The 27,503-nt window shown below is 38.8% G+C and overlaps 1 protein-coding gene across 1 annotated transcript; it reads right to left on the reverse strand.

Annotated features, from left to right (window-relative positions):
- Positions 1 to 1,433: 1,433 nt before the first annotated feature.
- PCDHB1 (protocadherin beta 1) lies at positions 1,434 to 4,074 on the reverse strand. The gene has a single exon (XM_058734240.1). It carries the CDS (start codon positions 3,888 to 3,890, stop codon positions 1,434 to 1,436), a length of 2,457 nt encoding a protein of 818 aa, XP_058590223.1. The 5' UTR covers positions 3,891 to 4,074.
- Between the last annotated feature and the right edge of the window lie 23,429 nt (positions 4,075 to 27,503).

Raw genomic sequence — 27,503 nt, forward strand, 5'->3', positions numbered from 1 at the left:
AACACTATTCCATGTTTTGTTCAAGAAAGACCTTTACTCCAAATGAGCAGATTATAACATGATTTATGGAAAACAGTTAGTATTAATAAAAAAGACAATTCATTGGTATTCCACATTTGATTTATCCATTCTCAAAATATTAAGGAAAATACTGAAGGCAGACATAGGTTATACCAGTTCTGCCCTAAGCATTTCTAACATTTTAAAAATAACTTATCACTAAATTTTAGTATATCTTGGTCACCAGGTAGGCAGCCAGATAGTACCATTTGGAGTCAGTCATAATTCTATGAATGAAGCTTATATCAATGAATACGATTTAAGAAGTATTTTAAGAGATACTTCTGTACCCTAAGAAATCCAGGTACAAATATTGTGCTCTCCTGTACAGGACATATCCTCATGGGTCTGAATTTACACACATTTAAATAAAATAAGGCACATGATTAAAGTGTCATTAAAGCAAACGTTAAGAAAAACTTTTAAGGCAAGTTAGTAGTATGGTTAGCATCATTGAAATATGTTAACGTTTTAATATTGGTTTTTTTAATTTTAAAATGAGAGAAATTAAAATAGCTTATGAAGGAAAAGCCATGATAATCAAAAAAAAGCCTAACTTCTTTCATGATTCCATTTCATTTTATGAATGATTTGCTAGGAAGTACCTTTTTTCTCAGTTTCCATGACATCACTTCAGAATCCTCAGAAGGGAAAATGGCCTAAAATCCAATCTGGTAATATCTGAAAATGTATCTTTTCTTAAGGCCACTTAATTGGTATTATCACTTTTTCCTTTAATATCTTTTATTTTGATAGCATTTGTTAACGACAATAAGCCTTACTGATTTTTTCCCCCTCATCTACCTTTTATTCTCCACATTCAAATAATTGTTCTCTGATAAGTAAGGGATAGACACCTGTATACAAAGAGAGGTTTTGGCTTGCCTAAGGCCTAAACGACCATTAAGAAATCCCATCTAACTTAATTTTGGAGAACATTCCTGAACTGAATCTCTTTAGTCTTTCTACCCTTACTCACATTCTCAAATAAGTCAATTCTTTTTTTTTTCTTTACCTTTCCTTTTACCTGATTATCTATGAGGACCATTCACCAGGCATTTGTGTCCTTATGATTCAAAGATGATCTCCACTTACTAAGGAATAAAAATCTAGAAATTTCTGAGTAATGATAAGCTATATATCTGTTTCTCAAACCTAACTGCTTCCTGATGTATCAAAACTAGAAGCTAGTTTTCTTCCCCATGCATACATAACTGTCTACTAGAAAACAATTTAAAGGCAAAATAACAGGATATCTCTGTGGAACTAAGCATTTCCAGGTCCAGAACTAATGAACTGAGCATTTCCAGGTCCAGAATTCATGTGTCCAGAGGACACATAAATAATGATTACTTATAGCTCATGAGCAAGAACTACATATAGTTATCAGGTACTTGGCCATGGCCCTCCGACCCCCGAGACCTATTCCTACCAGAATCTGGGGGTAAACTGGAGCCAGCCTCTGTTTTTGCTTCTCCAGTGCCATGTGGGAAGGGGAAGTTGGGCATAAAGCGCTTAAGGAACCGAAACTCACTATTGCCAGTGCCAGTGGCAGAGCACATTTCATAGGGACATGGCTGAGATAAAGATCCATTGGCTCCTTCTTGTACCAAGTTGTTAGGGAAATTACAGTCATCATAGAAATGCTCTTGAACTGTGAACTTTTCTCTATATTTAACCTTCTGGTAGATGTGTATAACAAAGATCACTGTGACAGAGAGGAGAAAGAGAAAGGAAAGCACAGCCAGAGAAATGACCAAATATTTAGTGGATGGATTTACCCTTGTAGGATGCTTGGATGGATCCCGAAACTGTAGATAGGGCTCAGAAAACCCATCTACCAGCAAAATGTTGAGTGAGGCAGTAGTGGAAAGAGCTGGTTGGCCATGATCCTGAACAAGAATTGTAAGTTTCTGAACCACGGGGTCTCTTTCAGCTATCTGCCGCAGTGTAAGGATTTCCCCATTTTGTTGTTGAACAGAGAATAACCCAGTGTCAGTGGCCTTAAGGAGATGATATGAAAGCCAAGAATTCTGACCTGAGTCACCGTCCACAGCCACTACCTTGGTCACCAGGTAGCCTGCCTCTGCAGACCTGGGCACTAGGTCATTGCAGGGCAAGGTGCCATTCTGCAGTGGGTACAAGATCATTGGGCGGTTGTCATTGTCATCCAGAACAACCACTCTGACAGTAACCTGGCTACTCAGTGACAGGAAGCCCCCATCAGTTGCCTTTACCACAAACTGAAATTTTTGAATGGCCTCATAATCCATGGTTCTCAGTGCATAGAGCTTCCCATTGTCTGAATTTATGGAGATGTAAGCAAAGACTGATAAATCTCCACTTTCTGGAGGAAGCAGAGTATATGTTACTTGGGCATTCTCACCCAAATCTAGATCTTCAGCATGAACTTTGCCAATAAAAATTGCAGGGCTGTTGTTTTCTCGAACAGTCAAAATGTATGAGTCTTCCTGAAATATTGGGGGATTGTCATTAATGTCAGATATTAGCACCTCAATCACAGTTTCTGTGAACAGACTGGGTGGCCCAGTATCCATGGCAACAACGGTGATATTGTAGCCTGAGACCTCTTCCCGATCCAAGACTCTGTCAGTAACCAGAGAGTAAGAATTCCGGAAAGTAGGTTTGACTGCAAAGGGAAGGTCTTCTCTGAGGAAGCAGATGATTTTTCCTCCCACTCGAATGTCCCGGTCTCGGATAGAGAAAAGGGCCACTACAGTCTCTAATGGGGAGTCCTCAGGGAGAGGGCTGGACACAGAAGAGATTGTCACTTCAGGAGGATTGTCATTAACATCCACCACTTCCACCAGGACTTTGCTGTGGGCAGAAAGGCCCCCTCCATCGGTGGCTTGAATGTCAATATCATATGTTTCAATTGCTTCAAAATCTAGGGGCCCTCTTAGTCGAACATCCCCAGTCTGCGAGTCAATCTGAAACGTCTGGAGAATTGCTTCTGGGTTTTGAGCTAAGGAATAAGTTATATCTTTGTTGGAGCCCTCATCCAGGTCTGTGGCACTCACAGTGACCACCAAAGAACCATTGGCACTATTTTCTAGTACCTGAGCGCGGTACACCAATCTGGAGAACTGAGGCACGTGGTCATTGACGTCCAGAACGACCACACGGATGTGAGCGATGCCAGATTTGGGAGGGGACCCGCCATCCACCGCTGTAATTGTCAAGTTGACTTCAGGCTGCTCCTCTCTGTCCAGGGGCTTATCCAGCACCAGCTCAGCGTATTTGGGCCCATGGCTGCGAAAGCGGGTATGCAGGTGGAAATACGTGTTGGGGCTTAAGGTGTAGTTTTGGAGACCATTGAGGCCCACGTCCAGATCCTGGGCACTCTGCAGAGGAAAACGTGAACCCAAGGGGGTACTCTCCGGAATCTTTAAAAGCGGCTCCTTGTTTAGGAAAATCGGGGCATTGTCATTGATATCAAATACCCTGACCTCGACACGAAAGGACTGCAGCGGCTCCACCAAGACTATTTCAAAATGCAGAACACACGGGTCAGCTTTGCCACAGAGTGACTCCCTATCCAGTTTCTCCTTCACGAACAGATCCCCTGTCCTGCGGTGGAGCCGGAAGTGCACTTTGTTGCCCTCGGAAACCAGCCGCGCCCCGCGCGCAGCCAGCTTCCCTACCTCCAGCCCCAGGTCCTTAGCCACATTAGCCACAAACGAACCGCTCTCCATCTCTTCTGCCACGGAGTAGCGGATGGTTGCTGCACTTCCCATAGATATGCACACAAAAAAGAGAAGAGACCCTACTTGCCTGTTCTGCATGAGCTTTCTGTGCGCAACCGCCATCCGGTCTCACAAGCGCACTCTCTGCAGCAGCCGCCACCTGTTGCGGGTATACTTCACTTTTCTGCCCACAGATTCTTAGAACTGCTGCTCTCGGCTTTGCTCCTCTGTAACCGCAGCACCGGGCTAGCAAAGCCCGGTAAGCTGTTTTGCACTTGGAAGAAAATTTGCATTGAGCAACTCAACTCCCCAGTCTATCCAGTGTATTAATAGATATGTTCTCATTCTGGAGAGTTAGGCAGAGGATGAAAGTTGTTGCCAAAGCAACGCAGAGTCTTTAATTCCCTTTCAGAAAAAAAGTCCTTGGGAATTAAGAAGCCAATGAGGATAGTCACTTAAGCTCAAGTCACCAATCTGGGAGCCGGCTGGGGCTGCTGCAGCAACCGGCAAACAGCGAGAAGTAAGCAAGCTACCTTGCTTGTCCAGAGATCAAGGGAGAGTCAAAAAGGCAGCTCTTTTTGCCCACGGGTCCTGTCCCTGTGTTTTAATAAAATCACCTGTTTTGCACCCAAAAAGGTGGGGGGGGGTAGTAAAAAAGATCCTGCAGTGTCTTTTGGAGCCAGATGGAAGTCAGGCAGGGGCAGGGGTTTGGAGAAAGTGGTCAGCAGGATAAAGAAAGGGGACAGACAGAGGTTTTTCTTTCAGGAACCTGGTGTCCAGTAGGTACATTGATAGGAGAACTGGCCAACTAGGCCTTGATATGCACAAATCCATTCCTTTCCTAGAACCCTCACCCTCAGGAAGCAGTTGGCTTGGCACTTAGGATTATAATGATAGTAATATTTACTGGGTATGGTTTCTATATAGCACTGGGACTGTGTTAAGTGGTTTACATGCATTATTTAATCCTTGCAACAGCTCTATTAAGTACACATTATTTAACATTTTTTAATGTTTATTTTTGAGAGAGAGAGAGACAGAGGGAGAGAGACTGTGAGTGAAAGAGAAGAGACATAGAATCTGAAGCAGGCTCCAGGCTCTGTGCTGTGGGAACAGAGGCCAACACGCGGCTCGAACCCACAAACTGCGAGATCATGACCTGAACCCAAGTCCGTGTGCTTAACTGACTGAGCCACCCAGGTGCCCCTCTTTTTTTTTTTTTTTTAAAGACAAAGAAACAGACTGGAGAAGTTATGTCACTCTTCCAAGACCCCCTGCCTCATAAGGATTAGAGAAAGAATTCAGTTTAATTTTGTCTGACTCCAGAGTCTCTGCTCTTAATCAGTATATTACTGTGTTTCCCAAATAACATAATGGATAAATGAAATAAAAATGTTTGGCTTTGGATTTGAAAGGAAATGAAATAACAGACTACTTAGATATATTGAAAATGACCTGATAGAAATTTGGGGGATACTTGTTCAGAGTTTCTTTTACAATCATTAGATCATAGAATGTTTAAGAATGATGAACCACCTCAAAAAAGATAGGGTCCAATACTCCCCTCGATTTTTTTAAAGATTAAGAAACTAAGGCCCAAATGATGAAATTACTTGCCCAGTTCACACAGCTATTCCTGGCAGTAGGAACTAGAACCTGTCTTTTGACACTCTCATCTCATGTCCATCAAAAGCATTTGGTGAGTCCCCATTTGTGCTCAGCATTTTCTATGCTAGGTGCTATAGAAAGAGTTAGTGCCACTTATGAGAAATCTAAACCATATTTTCCAAAAGAGAAAAAAATGAATGAAAAGTGTATATAATGTTATTGACATCCTGACATGAAGGAGTTAATGGATCCCCCAATCTCCATTACCTAAATTAATATCTAGCTTAAGTGTCAGCCCTAAACAGTTTAATTTTGCCTCTTTAAAAAACTGTATATAGGGGTGCCTGGGTCACTTAGTTAAGCTTCCGACTTCAGCTCAGGTCATGATCTCACGGTTTGTGGGTTTGAGCCCCGCATCAGGCTCTATGCTGACAGCTCAGAGCCTAGAGCCTGCTTCTGATTCTGTGTCTCCCTCTCTCTCTGCCCCTCCCCTGCTCGCACTGTCTCTCTCTCTCTCAAAAATAAATAAATGTAAAAAAAACTGTATATAAAAGTACATACAATAAAATGTACAGAAGGTAATATTTTCACTATGCTAAAAAAAAAACCCTTAACATTTATGATGAGTAATCTTTTAAGTCTAGTTCCTTTCCTTCATTATTTAGCTCCATGTGAGACTGACATTTTTGTGTTTAGTTCTTGTTCACCCATTTCCATTGCTGTATAGAATTCCAGAGTATTGTCAATACCCTTTGGCCATAGAGCATCAGGAACGCACCTGTAGTTGAAAAGAGCTGTATTTCCTGACTGCAACAAGGGAGACTGCATACCACAGAGAATCATGGGGAATCACAGTAAGAGGGTGTCGGAAAGGACTTAGAGTATTTAGTCTTGTGCAAGGTGATCTGGGGTGCTATGAAGAAGGACTTTACTCTGGATGGGATGCTATCAGCAATGGAGTTGATACTATAGTTGGGTGTATTAATAATTCTTATAATTATCTTATATCTTATATAATTCTTATATCTTCTCTATAATTCTTACATAGAAAAGCAGAAAGGAGAAGGTAAATCTGTGACTGGCAAACAAGCTGTGACTGGTAAATCATTTTAGCACAGAGGGATATTTGATCATTTTTGTGGACTGGACAGTGTTCTTTTCTGTCTATATTCAGGCATGATTAAGGTGTGCTCTTGTTTTAATTCTGATCTATCACATTACACAGCCTCGTGTAATGCTGGTGTTCTATGAAATTGTTTTCGTTCAACAGAACACCATGGCCCAGCCTGGAGTATCAGGGCTGCTAGCAGTCAGGCATTGCTTTTGTCTTTTTCAGTATGAGTGCAGCAAAACTCATTTACTCATTTTATTGTTCTACTATTCACAGCAGTGTGCCCTTCTATATGTCACCTTGTAGACCTGTGTACATATTTTGGGGGAGGGGACATATACCTAGAAGAGGCATTGATGTCATAGGGTATGTTCTTTTTCGCTTTACTTCATATTTCCAAACTGCTAAGAGGTTGTACCAATTTATACTCTCATCAGCAGTGTAACCTCCAGCTGTGCAAATTCTTACCAACACCTAGCATTACTCATCTTTTTAAAGTTTAACCATTCTTGCTCTCCCAGCGTGGGTTTAATTGCATTTCTCTGATGATTAATTACTGATGAGGCAGGGCACTATGTAATATGTCTTTACCTGGTTATCCTTTGGGTGGGGGGACGGTTGTTCAGTTCTCTTGCCCAGTTTTTACATTGAATCACTTATCTTTTTTCTTTTTTTTTTTTTTTTTTTTTTTTTATTTTTTTTTATTTTTGGGACAGAGAGAGACAGAGCATGAACGGGGGAGGGGCAGAGAGAGAGGGAGACACAGAATCAGAAACAGGCTCCAGGCTCCGAGCCATCAGCCCAGAGCCCGACGCGGGGCTCGAACTCACAGACCGCGAGATCGTGACCTGGCTGAAGTCGGACGCTTAACCGACTGCGCCACCCAGGCGCCCCTACTTATCTTTTTTCTATTGATCTGTAGCTCTTCATATATTCTGAATATGAATCCTGAATATCTCTTTATAAGAAAATGAGACATATTTACCCTTAGTTGATATATATCTACAGAATTTTTGTTTAAAAAGGCAATATTTGGGGCGCCTGGGTGGCTCAGTCGGTTGAGCGTCCGACTTCAGCTCAGGTCACGATCTCGCTCGTGAGTTCGAGCCCCGCGTCAGGCTCTGGGCTGATGGCTCAGAGCCTGGAGCCTGCTTCCGATTCTGTGTCTCCCTCTCTCTCTGCCCCTCCCCCATTCATGCTCTGTCTCTCTCTGTCTCAAAAATAAATAAATGTTAAAAAAAATTTTTTTTAAATAAATAAAAAGGCAATATTTCTCCCAGTGTTTCACACATTATGTGAAAACTTATGGCCTCCTAGGAATCTTTTCAAAAACTGAGATACAATTGACATGCAACATTATATTAGTTTCAGGTGTACAACATAATGATTCGGTATTTGTATGATTATGGAATGATCACCCCAGTCAGTCTAGTCAACATCTATCACCGTATGGAGTTACAATTTTTTTTTGTAATGAGAACTTTTAAAAATTTATTTTAATTCCAGTCAACAAGTTATATTAGTTTCAGCTGTACAATATAGTGATCCAACAATTCCATACATCACCTGGTGCTGAGAACTGTTTTACCATGCAAAGTAAAATACGTTTACTTGCCATCTTTAATTCTTGTTAGGTGAAGTGTCTGTTAAGGTCTTTGACTCAATATTTAGTTTGTTTATTTTCTTGTTGAGTTTTAAGAATTTTTTGTATATTTTAAATTTTTTTTTTTTCAACGTTTTTTTATTTATTTTTGGGACAGAGAGAGAAAGAGCATGAACGGGGGAGGGACAGAGAGAGAGAGGGAGACACAGAATCGGAAACAGGCTCCAGGCTCCGAGCCATCAGCCCAGAGCCTGACGCGGGGCTCGAACTCACGGAGCGCGAGATCGTGACCTGGCTGAAGTCGGACGCTTAACCGACTGCGCCACCCAGGCGCCCCTGTATATTTTAAATATATATTAATCTCGCTTATTTATCAGATATGTCTCTCGCAAATATTTTCTCCTAACTTGTGACGTGTGTTTTTGTTCTCTTGAAACTGTCTTTCACAGATAATAAATTTTTAATTTTAATGAAGTCAAGCTAATCAAGTATTTCTTTCATGGATCATGCCTTTGGTATTGTACCTAAAAATTTAACTCCACACTCAAGTTCATCTAGATTTTCTCCTATCTTCTAAGAGTCTTATAGTTTTGTGTTTCCATTTTACTGTAAGATCCAGCAGTTGCTCTCCTTGTTATTTACCCAAAAGATATGAAAACTTAGGTCCATGCAAAGCTCTGCACACAGAGGTTTAGAACAGCTTTATTCATAATTGCCAGAGCTTGGAAGAAATCAAGATGGCTTTTATCCTTTTTTTGAGATAATCTATGAAGAGTATAAGGTCTATGTCTAGAATTATTTTTTGCTTGTCAATGGCCTGCTGTTACAGCACTCTTTTTTGAAAAGATCATGTTTTTTTGAATTGCATAGCCTTTGCTCCTTTGTCCAAGATCAGTTGACTATTTTTAAGTGGGTCTATTTCCGGGCTTTCTATTCTAGTCTGTTTGTCTATTACTTTGCCAATACCACGGTGGCTTGATCAGTGTAGCTTTATAATAAGTCTTAAAGTTAGGCAGTGTCAGTCCTCTGACTTTGTTCTTTTTTTTTTTTTTAATTTTTTTTTCAACGTTTTTTATTTATTTTTGGGACAGAGAGAGACAGAGCATGAACGGGGGAGGGGCAGAGAGAGAGGGAGACACAGAATCGGAAACAGGCTCCAGGCTCCGAGCTGTCAGCACAGAGCCCGACGCGGGGCTCGAACTCACGGACCGCGAGATCGTGACCTGGCTGAAGTCGGCCGCTTAACCGACTGCGCCACCCAGGCGCCCGACTTTGTTCTTTTTCAATAGTGTGTTGGCTCTTCTGGGTCTTTTACCTCTCCATATAAACTTAGAATCAGTTTGTCAATATCCACAGAATATCTGTTTGGGATTTTTATTTGGATTACATTGATTACACATCAAGTTGGGAAGAACGGACTTCTTGACAATATTGAGTCTTCCTATCCATGAACATGGAATATCTCTCCATTTATTTAGTTCTTTGATTTATTTCATCAGAGTTTTATAGTTTTATAGATCTTGTACATATTTAGGCTTAGGTTTATACCAAAGTGTTCCATTTTTTCAGGGATACTAATGTAAGTGGTATTGTGTTTTCAATTTTAAAATTCACTTGTTCATTACTGGTATATAGGAAAATGATTGACTTTTGTGTATGAACATCATATTCTGCAACATTGCTATAACTGCTTATTAATTCAGGAATTTTCTTTTAATCGAGTCTTTCAGATTTTCTATATACATTATCATGTAATCTGTAAATAAGGTGGTTTTTTTCTTCCTTCCCAATCAGTACACCTTTTGTTTCCTTTTCCAGTGCAATGTTTAAAAGTAGTAGTGAGATGGAACATCTTTGCCTTGCTCCCAATCTTAGTGGGAAAGCCACAGAGGATTTAGGGTAGTAAAACTATTCGTTTGATCCTATAATGGTAAATATTGATCATCATACATTTGTCAAAATCCATAGCATGCACAACACCAAGAGTGAACTTAATGTAAACTATGGACTTTGGGAGATAATGATGTATCACTGTTGGTTCATCTGTTGTAACAAATGCACTACTATATGCTTCAAGATGATCATAGTGAGGGAAGCTGTATATGTGTCAGGGCAGGGAATATATGGAAACTCTCTGTATTTTGGGCTCAGTTTTCCCATGAACCAAAACTGTTCTAAAAAAAAATCTTTTAAAATATATATACACAAAAGAATTTTGGAATTTGGAATTACATTATTACACAAGTGCCATTTTTGTTTGTTTGTTTGTTTGTTTGTTTGTTTGTTTGTTTGAAAATCAACTCAGGCAAGCCAGAGAAATATAATTAGACTTATATTGGAAAACAAATTCTTTTTACTCCATGTTCTGCTCTATACAACTCTATATTTCCTGTTTATAAAATTAGTTTAAATAAAAATCTGTTCTAACATTTATGCAAAATGGGTCACTTATGTTTACTTTATTTACCTCTACACCATACATTTAAATGCCTCTGAAATTATTCTGAGAATTTTGTCACTATTTTCAACTTCTTTCAGAAAAAATACTCTATCTAACTAGAATATTGGAGAATCTCTCCATCTGTTTTTTCTATTACTGTATCCAAACTTTAAGTTGTCTTAGTGTTGTAATATTTAGGATATTTATTTTGATTGTTATTGTTATATTGCTATTTAAAATGCCCTCTAATTTTCTTTCATATATACTCCTTCATCTGGGAAAAAAAAAAATCTATTTTTAGGAGCCAATGTATTTTGAAGCACTGAGGTCACATCTGCTGTTTCAGACTTTACTATGATTTTAGACTTCTTTTCTTCCATGTGTTTTTTCATGCATTTTAGGTTTCTTATTCATTTTGGCAGGAACAGGAGGCTTCAGGGGTCCAGAAGTCTTAGGCAGCTCAATTTATTGCAGCTGCTCTTGATCTACCATCTGTTGTTTTGAACGACAATACCTCTTATTGTCCATCATGTGCACGTGCGTCTAATGTTTCAGTCTTTCACAGTAATGTAAGAAGACATAAACCAATACCATTTACAGGCAAGATTTATATTACATTCCTCTTTTAAACAGATGGCTTTCATGCCCTTATTCATGCTTATTTGTTTTCCATGTTGACTCTGGTAGCACAGGTTACAGGTGTCTTTCCATGAAACCTGACAAATGTTTGCTAAACTTCCCAATTTAATCAAATGGAACCTAGACTAGAGTGATAATTATTTGTCTCTTCATTAAATTCCAACCAATTTCTCCCTTTTATAATTGAAGACAATTCATGTAACAACCCCAAAAACAGTACCTATATTTTATTAAAATTAATATTCTGAAAATACTTTATACCTTAAAACAAATGATAACTATATTTTCTGTGTTAAGATCCATAGAAGAGCAAATGAAAAAATATCTATTAGAATACTAATATTAACTGGATTGGCTGACAAAGCCAAGTATACTTCCTGGATAGGTCTTTTTTTCTGAGATTGATGTTTTTTCATTTGAGAAAGAAATTTATTTTACTCTCAACTTGATAGAATTTATTTTACACTGTAACCCATACACCTGAACATACAGTAAGGCTTTGGCTATATAGCAGTAACTTTTTTCAAAAGATGGAAAGAACGATATTAAAACAATTAGGAAGGAGAGGTTACCAGTAGAGACATAGAAATTTGATGTTTAGTTGGAATTTTGACTTTAGAGCTTCTATAAATATGTATCTACTTTTTACAGTATTTTTATAAAAATAACAAGATTTGAATGAGGCATGTCATTACCTCTGTCTCTTGTTTTTTCTTCTTGTTACCTATCAAAGAATCTATATTTACTTAGCAACATAAGGGGATCTCCATCCCCTTATGGATGTAATTATGAGTGTAATTATGAATTTAATTAATTAATAGTGATTTATTCATCACTGTATAAAAATATGCATGGTAAAACAGTAAAATACACAGAGTAAAAATAATAAGCATACCAAAAAAACCCTATTATTTTCAGCCTTCTGATAGCCTATATCAGAAAGGAAGAAAGGAAGAAAGGAAGAAAATGGAAAAAAAACAAGTTTTACTCCTAGAACTCCTATTACATATTACCACATCTAAATATAAGTACACTTTTCTTCCTCCCAGAAGCTGAAATCAAAGCAATACTCTCAGCTATGATTTCTTGAATGTATGTGGCTCATAAGATAGAGCATTTATTTTAGGATTTTTAGTAAATATTTCTGAATTCCTATATGTACAAATATTTCTCAAATACCTATCTGGTAACAAAGGTGTGTTGAAAGAAATGCTTGGGAAAACCAATGTATTTGTAGATTATTTTCTTGGACAGAAGTGAGAGATAACTCTGAAAATTCTCAATTCTCCTTTATATATTTATGGATTTTAAGAATAGGCAGATCTCCCAAAACCCACTTCCTGAGGTCTAAGATCTCCAACCTTTCCAAAAATATTTTTTTCAGAGTTTAGGGTCTCAATCCAAAGTCCTCTTTAAACTTTACCAAAAGCATTTTCATTTTCTACCACCAGGTGGCAGATGGATCCACTTTTTGGCACACGACCCCAACCCCGCCCTACCGGAAGTTGTCATGCAAAGGAAACCTCTTTAGCCACGCCTAAAGTTCAGCACCCTAGACGCGGACAGCGACACCGCCCAGTTTAGTCTCATGACTTGCTGCAGAGGTTTTCACCTGACAAAGGAACTGGCCAATCCCAAATGGTTCAAAGGGCCGTGTGACTGACTAAGTTACAATGCCAGATATGGAGGGGGTAAGAACCCCTTGATTTTAGATATTTAGGCTGGCAAGGAAACCAGCTGATATTAAATAATATCCCTTATTGCAAAATGTTGACTTTTTTCTCTCCCTACTCCCAGATTCTAAGTGCATGCTTGTAATTGTTGTCTTCCTGTGTGACAGACATTAGATCATCCAACCTTGGTGTGTTGGTTTATTCCAACAAAATGCCTAAGACATCAAAGGCGGTACAAAAGTCTGTGTGAATTATGGCGGCCAATACCTCGTCTTACACAAAGCTGCTTGTCAGTTTTCTCAAGAAATTAGCATGAGGCTAGATAGCTTTTTCTGCATTGTTTGCCAATTAATTATTCTCAAAAACACAAAAAGCAGCTTTGTTCGCATGAAAGAACTGTTTTAGGCAAAGGGACTGATTGGACTGAAGCACAAGTATGCCCAAGAAGTGACGATTTAGGTGTTATCTTTCCAGTTGCTTAGCAACAAATTTAGACAAAAAGAGCATGTTTGTGGATTTTAATTCGTGTCTCAGAATGGCAAAAACTCAAGGGCAAATAAAAATGGGCTCAGGACAGCATAACATATTAACTGAACTAGGGCTTAGAATCAGAGTCTAATTAAATCCCAGTCCTGGGGCATCAGGTACGGCCAAGTAGGAACAAGGAGCTGTTTAAGATGGACAAATAGGTTAAATTCAGCTTAGTTTTAGCTATAATTCATCCACGTTAAACTGATTTCTTTCTCTTTCCCACTTTATTTTGGCGGTGTTAATTCAGAACTTTAACCAGCAGAGGGCGAATTTACTGCATTTTCCGCCCCTAAGACACTCCCTCTTTCCTTCCCCTACCCCCACCCCTCTCCCCTTGCCCAGGAGACATTAATTTTCTAGGCTCCTCAAATATACTGAGGGAGGTGTGGTGGAAAGATAGTAGCACACAGAGCTTGGCAGAGTGCCCGCCCTGCCACCCTTGGATCTGTGGTTGCTCTTGTATCTCCTTGCTTAAGGCTGCAAAGGGGATTGCAGTGGTTGTTCAGGAGGGGGCAGGGATGAAAAACAGCCCCATCCCTAGGAACTGTATGTTTGGGATCACTAGCTTCAGAGAATTAAGGGGGCCAGGGGGTAACCTAGTTAGAGGAGGAATGTAACCTGTGAAAGTTCCAAAGAGAAAAAAAAGCAGTTGACTTTTCAGGACCAATAGCTCAGTATGCTGGAACATCAGCCACAAAAAAAAAAAAAAGGTTGGGGGTGGGGGGGCTCTGCCCTGGCTTTGCCACTCTAGGAACAAAAATAGGAGGTTGAGGGGTAGGGAAAGTAGAAGATGAAAGGAAAGACTAAGAGTCTGGCTGAGTCATCTTTAATACAAAACAAGCAAAGCAAGCCACGGCGGGGGGGGGGGGGGGGGGGGGGAGGGGGGGGACAATGAGAGAAAGCTTGCCAGAATGCAGGGCAGAGCAATAAAGCATGCTGCACAAAGTTAATTTATTGTTGGGCAGAGCCTTCCACATTCTCAACAAACACAGTATTTGCTCCAGAGGGGCGTTTTACCTAGTATTGTAGGATTTTGCAGAATCTCCTTGGGCAGGCAGCCAGAAATCCTATTAATTGGACATGTCCTTTCTCCTCTGTATATTTATGTCTCAGAATTCATCTAACTCAGTTTCAAACTAGCAAAATTAATTTTTTCTGGAGGCCATTAAACTAAATATTATGTGGCATTGCAGTTTCTCTCCTTCAATCATTAAATTTCTGTAAAGCTAATTTTTAAAGGACACCATTTCATTAATAAAATCAACTCCTGAAAGAGTATGAAACTCTTAAAGTTGGTTATTTTGGGGGGCAAGAAAAAGAGGTCTTAACAAGATAGATCAACACTTTTCAGAAAGAATGATTTGACTCATAATTTCATGGTTAGTCTTAGAGATAAAGTACACTTTGATGGTATGTTGAACACCTGTGTTTTTGTAGCATGCCCTCTGTACATAAGCACTTATAATATAAATTTTCTATGCATATACCAAATTTCATTCATCTTGTACCAAGATCTAAACAAGTGCTTAAAAATGCCTATATAATTCTAACTATAATTATAATCTTCCCATGGAAGACAGAATTACCTTTTAAAAACCTAAGTAGTAAGTTAGCAAACAAGCACTTAATAAAAGAAAAAAAAACCTAATAGCCAGTTAGCATACAAAAAGCTTTTCAACATCATTAATTATCAAAGAAAGGAAATTTTAAACAACAGTAAAATGCCTTTACCCACCCAAGAGAATGACTTGATTAATTAATAATAAAACATGACATTTCCAAGTGTTGGAAAGGATGGGACAACTTCAACTACCGCACATTCTGGTAGAGTGTGACTTGGTGCAATCATTCTGGAAAACTGGCAGCATTTAGTAAAGTACCATATATGTATACCCTCCAACTCAGTAATTGCACTGTTTAGGTATATACTTAATAGAAAGGCTTACATGTGCATACAAAAATACATGTACAAGAAAGTTCATCATAGCTCAAATTTGGAAGCACTTCAAGTGTACCCCAACAGTATAGTGGAAAATATATTGTTATTACCAAATACAGAAATATATACAGCAATGACATTTTTAAAAAATTATGTATGCCTAAAATCTCACAGACATAATGTAATGTCCAGCAGAAAAAAAAATCAGAAGCCAAAGAAAACATTTTGTATGATTCTATTTATATAAAACTCAATAACTGAAAAACTACCCTAAGATGATAAAAGTCAAAATAGCAGTTCCATTTGGTGGAGATAAAGACTAGCAGAGAGCTCTAAGGAGTCTTCAAGGGTATTGGTAATATTCTATTTCTTGATCTGGGTGGTGGTTACAGGTATGTTCGCTCTGTAAAAATCTCTTCAGCTATATATACACTATGATTTGTATGCGCTAATTATGTTACACTGCAATAAAAAAAAATCCCACAAGACAGATAATTTCATACTTATATTTAAAAACATTCCATGTCTTACCATTACACTGAGAGCACACACTAAATTCCTTAGTATAGCTTATAAGGCCCTGAATAAACTAATGTTACCTAATTTCTAATCTCTTATTAACCACTTTCTCTCTTCACTATTACACTTGAATTACTCTGACCTTTCATCAGTGTCTAGAATTTATCAATCTCTTTTCTGTCTTGGAGACTTTGGGCTTGCTGTTTTCTCTGCCTCAAATGCATTATTGCTACCTCTTTTCATGACATGCTTCTTGTAACCCTTCCGCTTTCAGATTAATAACATCTTTTTAGAGAAGCTTGCTTTGACTCTCCTGTCTAAAGTCCCTGTGTTATTTCTCTGTGTGCTGCTGTAACAAATTACCACAAATGTAATGGCTTTAAACAACACAAATCTATTATCCTAGACTTCTGAGGGTCAGAAGTCCACGATGGGTCTCACTAGGCTAAAATCAAGGTATTAGCAGGAATGCTTTCCTTCTGGAGGTGGCAGAGAAGAACCCATTCCCTTTCCTTTTCCAGATTTTAGAGGCTGCCTGTCTGTTTGGCATGTGACCCCTTCTTCCACCCTCAAAGTCAGCTGTGCAGCATCTTAAAATCTTGACTTTGACATTCTCTCCCCTGTCTCTCTCTTCCACTCTTGTAATAATGTTAGGTCCATCCAGATAATCCAGGATGACCTCCTGATATGAAGGGTCAGCTGAAACAATATTAATTCTCATTTTTTACGTATAACATATTTAAAATTCTGAGGACTAGAATGGGGACATCTTTTGGAGGGGTATTATTCTGCCTACCACAATCCCCCTCTTTTTTCTAGCACAGCATCATGTTTATTTCCTTAAAAGCACTACTCATAATTTTTTATTGTTTTATATATCTGTTTACTTGTTCACTCTAGTATAAATCTATGACAGCAGACCCTATCTATCCGTCTTGTTACCTGCTGTTTCCCCAGTGCTTAGCATAATGCCTGGCACACTTTAGTTCAAAAAGTATTAGTGGAAAGGATAAATAAATGATTATGATTTTAGGTTTATGTTTTGACACTTAGCTCTGTTTGGTTTTTATCTTTCCTTATCATATAAAAGTATATACTGTGTCTTACAGGAGGGGAATTTCTGAAGGAATCACAGCATAGATTTTTTAAGCTCTCCATCATACTAACTCACTGCAAAAAAATGATGCCTACAGATAGAGACCCATATATGTCACAAACATATCTTCATCTTTTTATTGTAGTTATAAAGATAGTTTATAAGTTACCTCCTGCTAGAAAATAGGATATCACAGGGCTTATGCTGCTGAAGAAAAGATAATCAAGGATGAAAAGTGGCAATCCTTTCTTATAAGCATGTGAGAAAATATGTGGTGCATAGATCTCTAAGTCTGATCCTAGGATTTAGCTACAAAGACAGGTATCATCAGACAACCATTTTTAATCTCTGTTTTACCAGGTTATAATATCATATACCAAAGGTTTTTAAATATGTAGTGATTCATTTATTTATTCAGCAAATATTTATTGATCATCCTTAAATGTCAGGTACTCTTCTAGGCTCTGGGTACACAGTATGAATAATACAAAGTCCCTATGTTTAGGGCATCTACAAATTGATACATAATATTATATGAGGTGGCAAGTGTTATAGGGAAGAAGGGTATGATGAGAAAGCAACAGAGGGTTTTGAATGGATATTTTATTTATGTGATAAAAAGACAAGTCTGATTGTTGTCTGGGTGGAAGAAGAGAGACCAGTTTACTGCCATTGCAGTAAAATAGTCAGAAGACAATGATAGTGTGAACTAGGATGACAGTACTGGAGTTAATAAAAATTGGTTGGATTTGAGATATTTTTTGACATGGTTTGATGATGGATTTGGATGTGGAATGTTAAATAATAAAGAATGGCCCTCTGTTTGGGGTATCTTGGTGATTGGTGGTGCCATTTACTGATATGGGGAAGTCAGGGTTAATCTGGGGATGGAAAATCAAGAATTCTGTACATGTTAAATTTGAAAGGCTTGTTAAAGTTATAAAGTTATCTTCATTGGGCAATTGAATATTTGGGTCTGAGGAGGTAGGGGAGATATCACATCTAGAAATAAGAATTTTAGAGTAAAGATTAGGAAAACTATATTTAAAATGCAATGAAAATAGACCTCTCTGACCTCAGCCGTAGCAATCTCTTACTCGACACATCCCCAAAGGCAAGGGAATTAAAAGCAAAAATGAATTACTGGGACCTTATGAAGATAAAAAGCTTCTGCACAGCAAAGGAAACAACCAACAAAACTAAAAGGCAACCAACGGAATGGGAAAAGATATTTGCAAATGACATATCGGACAAAGGGCTAGTATCCAAAATCTATAAAGAGCTCACCAAACTCCATACCCGAAAAACAAATAACCCAGTGAAGAAATGGGCAGAAAACATGATTAGACACTTCTCTAAAGAAGACATCCGGATGGCCAACAGGCACATGAAAAGATGTTCAACGTCGCTCCTTATCAGGGAAATACAAATCAAAACCACACTCAGATATCACCTCACACCAGTCAGAGTGGCCAAAATGAACAAATCAGGAGACTATAGATGCTGGAGAGGATGTGGAGAAACGGGAACCCTCTTGCACTGTTGGTGGGAATGCAAATTGGTGCAGCCGCTCTGGAAAGCAGTGTGGAGGTTCCTCAGAAAATTAAAAATAGACCTACCCTATGACCCAGCAATAGCACTGCTAGGAATTTACCCAAGGGATACAGGAGTACTGATACATAGGGGCACCTGTACCCCAATGTTTATAGCAGCACTCTCGACAATAGCCAAATTATGGAAAGAGCCTAAATGTCCATCAACTGATGAATGGATAAAGAAATTGTGGTTTATATACACAATGGAATACTACGTGGCAATGAGAAAGAATGAAATATGGCCTTTTGTAGCAACGTGGATGGAACTGGAGAGTGTGATGCTAAGTGAAATAAGCCATACAGAGAAAGACAGATACCATATGGTTTCACTCTTATGTGAATCCTGAGAAACTTAACAGAAACCCATGGGGGAGGGGAAGGAAAAAAAAAAAAAAGAGGTTAGAGTGGGAGAGAGCCAAAGCATAAGAGACTGTTAAAAACTGAGAACAAACTGAGGGTTGATGGGGGGTGGGAGGGAGGGGAGGGTGCGTGATGGGTATTGAGGAGGGCACTTTTGGGATGAGCACTGGGTGTTGTATGGAAACGAATTTGACAATAAACTTCATATATTGAAAAAAATAAAATAAAATAAAATAAAATAAAATAAAATAAAATAAAATAAAATAAAATGAAACTGGATGAGATCATCTAGGGAATTAGTGAAGGCAGAGAAGATTGGCCAGTCCTAGCACACTTCGACATTTAGAGGTCTAGAAAATGAGGAGAAGCCAGCAAAGGAGATTCGGGAGAGTAGCCAGTGTGGTAGGAGAAAACCCAGGAGAGAATGTGCCCTGGAAATCATGTGGAGAAATTGTTTCAAGAAGGAGGAAGGAAATATTCCTGAGAGTTTAGTAAAATACAAGTTGAGATGGAAAAATGAAGGTTCCTTGTGACCTTGACAGAGCAGATTCAATAAAGTAATAAAATAAAAACATGATCTAAGGGTGCCTGGGTGGCTCAGTTGGTTAAGCATCCGACTTTGGCTCAGGTCATGATCTCATGGCTTGTGAGTTCGAGCCCCGTGTCGGGCTCTGTGCTGACAGCTCAGAGCCTGGAGTCTGCTTCAGATTCTGTGTCTCCCTCTCTCTGTGTCCCTCCCCGCTCTCGCTCTCACTCTCTCTCTTTCTCTCTCCCTCTCTCTCAAAAATAAACATTAAAACTTTTTTAAAAAAAAGCCTTATCTAATGTGACAATCCATTATGAAAATATTATTCAGCTTGGATTCCTTTTAAATAATGCCACTCAAAGGGTACCTTGGTGGCTCAGTTGGTTAAGCACTGGACTTTTGATTTTGACTTAGGTCATGATCTCACAGTTCGTGAGATTGAGCCCAGTCCTCATTGGGCTCTATGCAGACAGTGCAGAGCCTGCTTGGGAGTCTCTCTCTCCCTCTCTCTCTCCCGGTACCCTGCTCTCCCTCCCTCAAAATACATAAATAAAATTTAAAAATAACAATAATGCTACTTGAAGCAGAGATTATATGAATTGCCAAGACTGATGGTCTATATTTATGTAACAAATTAGTAAAACTTCCAAATTCACAATTTCTTGATATGAGATCAAAGTATATAGATGGATTCACTGTAATGGTGGTTGCTGGGGGGAAACACTGATACAGTTTCTTCATAGCTCTGAAGACATTACTATATTCTCTGCCCATAATTTGCAATAACGAAAATCATAATTTTAAATTCCTCCCCTCTTCTGAAGTAGTTACAGATGCCTACTCTGTGCCTTGAAATAGAAATATAAACTTCCTTAGGGGGAGCTTTTTCTGAACTTCCTATTTTATCTAAACCAATGGCTTTCAAAGCATTTTCCAAGACCTCCATATGATGCGTTGATATTTGCGAACTAGTTCATTATATTACTTGCATTTATACCATCATGAGGCTGTTTCCAGTCATCACCATTGTGATCTCAAGGTCTCCAATCTTACAAGGTGTCCACTTCACTGAGCTCTTAAATCCTTTGCAGGGGTCCAATAAATAAGTTTTAGAACATGATCACTAAATAATCTGTGCTGGCTCTTTTTCACAGAAGTGTTAAAATGAGAGACTTTTCTTCCAAAGATTGTTTCATCTCATGTAACAATCAGCACTATAGTCATTCAGTTACTAAATATGATTAAGCACCTTCTATGTGTTTGGCCTATTCTAGGATCAGAAAACATGATGTGGAATGAAATGGGCACCATTCCAGCCTCACAAAACTTGGATCCTAACAGGTTAGATAGGTAACTGTTACAATAAATACATTACAGACTACCATAAGAAGACAATAGTATGATAAAAAAAACTCAGAACTGCAGGTTTGGGGTGGAAGTTTGGGAAAGACTGGGCTCTGAAAGATGACAGGTTATCCAGGAAGGGAAACAGTGACTAGCAATAGGGAAAAGCATGTACAAAGGTTTGGAGGCAATGACACAACAGAAAGGTAGTGCATTTGAAGCACTCTGTGAGCAAGGGAATAAACTATCATTATTTTTCTCTCCTTTAGGATGACCTATATACTCAATACTTTTTGGTGACTTTCAAATTACATTGAAATTGATTTTTATTCACTATTATGGTTAAATGTCAAATTTTATTTTTTAACCTTAATAATTTGTCAACTTTTCAATAGGTTTGATTTTTTTATAGAACAAAAATTAAAATAAAATAAATCTGAGCCATTGTGACTTTCTCTTCAGGCCAGATTCTAATTTCTAATATGAAAAACAGTGGTTTCAAATGAAATAATTTGAATTTATGGTCAATAGCTATGAGTACTAATTATTTAAATGTAACTATTTAAAACTTTGGGGGAAAAAGATTACAAAAGGAATAGGGTGGGTAAGTAGAGGGAACTCTTTCAAGAAAGTTTTTTGGTTTTGTTTTTGGGGGGTTTTTTGGTAAAGAAGAAAGAAATGAGCAGTAACTAGAAGGAAAAATTGGGTCAAAAAATGGTTATTTTAAGATGTAAGAAATAACAATATGCCAGTATGCTGATGGGAAATATCCTGTAGAAAGGAGAAAACTGGCAATACAGGGGTGGCAGAAAGCAATGTCTTTGAAGATATGACATGGGAGGGGATATGAGTACTCATGGAAGGGTGGCCTTAGCAAGGAGCATGGACAATTTAATACCACAGAACATGAGGCAGGGTACAAGGGAACAAAGACAGGTCAGAAGGTCAATGTGGTGTGAATTTGTGGACACAGTCTTCTGATTGCTTCATTTATCAGTGAATAAAGAAGATGCTCTACTGATACAGAATATGGGCGTGTGCTAAAGGTTGAGAAAAGAGCAGAGAGTAAGAAGTAGTCCCAGCAAATGGATGAGGGTAGGAGGACTAATGGACTAGGAGAACACAATATGATCACGAGGCAGCATTAAGGGCCATTTTAAATTTGTAATTACAAATAGAAAGTGAGAACAGCAAGAAATATTGTGATATTTTCTCCACTGTTTTTTTTTAGATTTTATTTTATTTATTTATTTAATGTTTATTTTACAGAGAGAGTGTGTGTGCATGTGAGCAGGGTAGAGGCAGAGAGAGAGGGAGACAGAGGATCCAAAGCTGGCTGAGTGCTGACAGCAAAGAGCCCAACCTGGGGCTCGAATTCACAAACCATGAGATCATGACCTGAGCCAAAGTTGGACGCTTAACCAACTGAGCCACCCAGGTGATCCTAAAGATTTTATTTTTAAGTAATCTCTGCACCCAATATGGGGCTCAAACTCACAACTCCAAGATCAAGAGTCAAATGCTCCACTGACTGAGCCAGCCAGGCAGCCCTCTCCTATCACTTTAACCAATGTGTATACAGGGCTGGTATTGGCAAAGTTTGGATTTATGAATAGTAGGATTTTTAGAAGCATGTATATATTAAAGTGTGAGAAGGTCAGGGAGTTAAGGGTGTATGAAATGGAATGATTATAGGGGCGCCTGGGTGGCTCAGTCGGTTGAGCGTCCGACTTCGGCTCAGGTCACGATCTCGCGGTCCGTGAGTTCGAGCCCCACGTCAGGCTCTGGGCTGAGTGCTCAGAGCCTGGAGCCTGTTTCAGATTCTGTGTCTCCCTCTCTCTCTGACCCTCCCCCGTTCATGCTCTGTCTCTCTCTGTCTCAAAAATAAATAAACGTTAAAAAAAATAATAAAAAAATAAAAAAGAAATGGAAAGATTATAATGACTGGCCGTGGGATTTTAGCTGGATAAGGTGAAGTAAGGACATGGGGGTGGTAGTACTAATGGATTTTTATGTATTGAAATGGTGAAGTGATTTTTGAAGTTAGGCTCTTAGAGGGTGTAAGATGGAAAAACTGGACAGGGTAGCCAGACAGTTGGATGCTCAAAATGGCTAAGAGAGACATTGCAGGCATGATAACAGGAAATCTATATCTGACTTGGGATGGGAGTAAGTGGCTGAGTTGGGTAGAGTACTGGCTAACTACAGGAGAGAAGGTCAAGGAACAGAGAGGCTGCTGAAGATACACCTATCTGGATATTGATGTTACCAAGAATTATGGCTGCAATAACACTGGACAGCATGATGAAGAATCAGCAGTTAAAATGTTCAAGGAATGAGGATGAGTGACATGGGGTCAGCGGATGGCCGCCATGAGGCGAGGTAGTAGGTGGAAGAATTCCATGACATGAAATTCCAAGCTGAATGTTGTTAAGCAAAAGGGAGGTGGGGTGATGTGAAAGTGACACCAAGGAGCAGGAAGAGAATTTCTTCTTTCTAGGCCCAGTAGTATTAGGGGTAAAGAGAAAGCATAGCTACCTTTTGAGAAAAATAAAGATAAGTCACGACTTCAGGGAGAGCCAGTTTTTAGTCAGAAGGTGAATTTTCAGAAAAAAAGGCTGAGGATATAGGGAAGTTTGCTGACTGACCAGAGGGCACAGTGAAAGGAAAGAAAAGAAATCCACAAAACAACATGTAAGTTACTCTCTGGGGAAAAAGAGTTGATGGGGGAGTTGGAACATTTGGAAACTGACATCAACTGTGAAGTTAATCTGATGGTAGCAATAGGAGATACTGTTGGTAAGGCCATGACACAGGGGTGAGTTATGGTGCAGGGCAGGGGATGGGGGTATCTGGTCAGAACATTCAGACTTCTTGGGCTCTCACTTCACTAAAACTGGCATCTTCCCTTCAGCCCAAGGCTACACAGAGACCCCCTCTGGCCCCTGCCAATGCAGGTTTGGAGGCCAGAGACATGGGGCAGTTGCCATCTAACGTGAGAGTTTCCTTCCAATGCCTTAGATATTACCCACAGCAGGAGGAATCACAAGGTGCTGGCTTTCTACACATTTTGAAGACAAACCCACTCCTGAAGCCCATGCTTCTCTAAAGATGAGAACATTGGGGCAACAGTTGTGCCAATGCTGCCAGCACTTCTCATCTGGGGCAATGGCCTGTGACAACCAGAAGGCAACAAGAATGTCTTAAAAGTAGCACGGAGCAGAAGAATACTCATGTTTTTGCTATGGCTGGGAAGGGTATTCTGAAATATGGAAGTTCAGTTAGAACCTCCCAGAGGAATTTTTTTTTTTTTTTTAGTTTAAAAGTTGGCTACTTTCTATCACCAAAATCTGAAACACAATGGCCTAATCAGTAACTGTGGACATTTTGAAACATCCTAATATTTAAAAGGAAATTAAAAGTAAGTCTTGCTTGCTATCAATGCTAAAAATCACAAATAGACACACACATTCTGAGTCACTGTAATAATTCTCTAGTCTCAGTTCACAGAATCTCTGCAGATTCAATCTGGCATCAAATAACAGCCCATTCTTCTCTGCCACCATGGCCACTGGGAGCTGATGAGGACAAAGATACAGCACCTTAGCTACAGAGAAGAAGAAAGAAGTGCTTTCAGGTGACATTTGGTTTGGGGAAAAGGCTAGAAATGTAAAAGTCTGTTTTTCTGAGCAACCCTGAGCAATACTGGAAAATTTCACCATGTTATCTTCTCTTACACCAATTCAAGTAGGAGTTAGGGTACCTTAGTTTACCTCTGCTTCTGTCCCTGATACTTGCAAGTCACCAAGTGACTCTCTTACAGCTTCTCCATGTATGCAAGTGAAAAATGAAACTGCCCAAAAGTGTCAAAGGGGATCTCGGAGCCACTGCTGACTTGAGACCAGGGTGTTTCTACCTCCAAGTTGGAAAGAACGTTCACATCTTCATTTCCAGGCCTTGGCTAATAAGTGAGACACAAAAAGTGCTCCTCCCCGAAGAGACCTCACTTATGCCAGAGAGAACAGCCAGAGGCAGATGCCAAATTTAAGGTGGGAGCCTATAAGTAACAGCTACAAAGTGAATCAGGTTCTTAGAAGGACACAGTGCACCAAGAGGGACGGACAACTTTTTCTAAGTTGCATGCTAAGGTGGCAATGAGGATTTAGCTCACCTGATACCATTTCACCTAAAGTCAATTCTCCTGATGCCAATTGACCTAATTAATTTGGCTAAAATTAGCATTTTCTAGAGCAGTGGTTCTTAATCTTGGGTATGAAGTAGGTAATTCTGGCCTGGGGAATTTTTTAAAAAGTAATGTCCAGTCTACAACCCCAGAAATTCTGACTCCTTTTGGTTGAACCCAGGCATTATCACATACACAAGTAACAGATAAAACAAATAATAATATTTTAGTATAAATATGTCCCAAATATTACACGGGACATATTGCATGATACATGCTTATTCTAAGAAATTATTCATTATTTATATAAAATTTAAATTTAATTGGCTATTCTATATTTTTACTTGCTAAATCTGGCAACTTACCTGTAACTCTAGTTTTAGCCAGGATTGGCTCTATTTATGTAGATCAGATTGGACTGGGTTTATTGAATGTTTTCTGATTATATTAGCATCTTTTTAAAAGCATATTTTCCCCATTTCTAGGCAGTTCAAGGATTCATTTTTTACCTGTTTCTAAAGAACTATTAAATATCTATTATTTTCATATTCTATTGTATTTCATATAATATATTTATAATATATTAGGCTTCATTTGATTCATCCAATTTAACCCTTTTGAGAGTATCTACTTCCTTTTTAATATTCCCTATTGTTTTGTATTCCTTTGTGCATTTACTAGAATTTCCACTGGGGGAAAGTGGAGAGAGAAATAAAACAGAATTGGCAAGATGATGGTAATTGTTCAAAGCTGGATGATGAGCACACAAGGGTTCACTGTACAATTCATTCTAATTTATGTAATTGAAACTTTTTAAAAAAGATTTTGTTTTATTTTCTTATGTAATCTCTACCCCTAATGTGGGGCTCGAACTCATGACCCCAAGATCAAAAGTCACATGTTCCACTGACTGAGTCAGCCAGGTGCCCATATGTAATTGAAGCTTTTGAAACAGTTTTTAAATAAATTTTTAAAAACCACAGTTAATAGATGAAATAGACACTTCAGACAGGGTTTCAGACAGGGTTCAGTATTCCAAATAGCAAAGTAATACTAATTCATGATATATCAATAACCCAAAAAAACAAAAGAGAGAAAGAAAGAAAGAAGTCTCTCTCTTTCACACTTGTCTGCAGCCAAGTTCTCCTTATAGACAACCCACCGATGTCAAATCCTTGTGTCTCTTTCCAGGAGGATCTTCTATACATATGCCAGTATATATACACATATATTTTACAAAATGCTAATTTAATCTATCTATTGATCTTAGTTTTTATTTTTAAAAATTTTAAATTTATTTTGAGACAGAGTTATAGGATTAATTAAATGAGAAATTAAAACTTAGAATTTTTAACAAATGTTTATTTATTCTGAGGGAGAGAACAGGGGAGGGGCAGAGAGAGAGAGAGAGAGAGAGAGAGAGAGAGAGAGAGAATCCTGAGCAGGCTCTACACTGCCAGCACAGAGCCCAAAGCGGGGCCTGAAAACCCACAAACCGTGAGATCATGACTGGAGCCTAAATCAAGAGTCAAATGCTTAACCAACTAAGCCACCCAGGCATGCCATTGCTCTTAGTTTTAAAAATCTTTCCATATAAAGCTATCTTATTATTTACCACCTGCTATTTCATTGTATGAATCATACTGGCATTTACTTAAGCAATGTCCTATTTTGGGATTCAGTGAGTTGTTTTTTTTTTAATTCCTGGTTATTATACAATGTTGCGATGCATATTCTTTTACAGCCATCACTTCACACATGCTCAACTATTAGTATATTTCTTTAAAATAAATTCTTTTTAAAATTTTTAAAAATTTATTTTGAGAGAGCGCATACACACACACACACACACACACACACACACACACACACGAGAGCAGGGGAGGGGAAGAGAGCGAGAGAGACAGAATTCCAAGCAGGATCCACTGACAGTGCAAGATCTCACGAACCATGAGATCGTGACCTGAGTGGAAACCAAGAATTGAACACTTAACCAACTGAGCCACCCAGGTGTCCCTAAAACAAATTTCTAAACTGGAATTGTTAAGTCAGTATTTTTAAAAATTATAGCAAAAATTGTCACATTACTCTTACCAATTTATATCCAATTAGCAATATGTCTGAGCTCAAATTACTCTCAAAAGCAAAGACTGAGACAACAGTTTCTGCACAGGTAATTAGTTTGGGAGATGATCCAAAGGACCAGGAAAAGTGAGAGAGAGAAAAGCCAATCCAGGATGCGTTATTGAGATAGCCACTGTGAGCAACTGAGGTATCAGCCAGCCAGAACATTAAACAAGGGTGTAGGATGCCTCTTGTACTTGTTCACCCAAGGATCAACTGAGATAAACGTTTGTTTCTCATCACTCATTGGTTGAAGGTTGACCCAGAAGTGTTAAGTCCCATACTTCTGGGTAAACCTGTATCTTTAAGGACCAGAGTCCCTTAATAAGACATCAGAAAAGCCTTAGGAAAGAAAGCAAAAGACTTAAATGCATGCTTGAGGCAGGACCCTGTCCTCAGAAATGAGTCTAAGGTCACAGAAGATTTTGTTTATGGCAGCAACAGG

This window comes from Neofelis nebulosa, chromosome 1 (assembly GCF_028018385.1).
Source record: "Neofelis nebulosa isolate mNeoNeb1 chromosome 1, mNeoNeb1.pri, whole genome shotgun sequence".
In the NCBI taxonomy this organism is placed as follows: domain Eukaryota; kingdom Metazoa; phylum Chordata; class Mammalia; order Carnivora; family Felidae; genus Neofelis; species Neofelis nebulosa.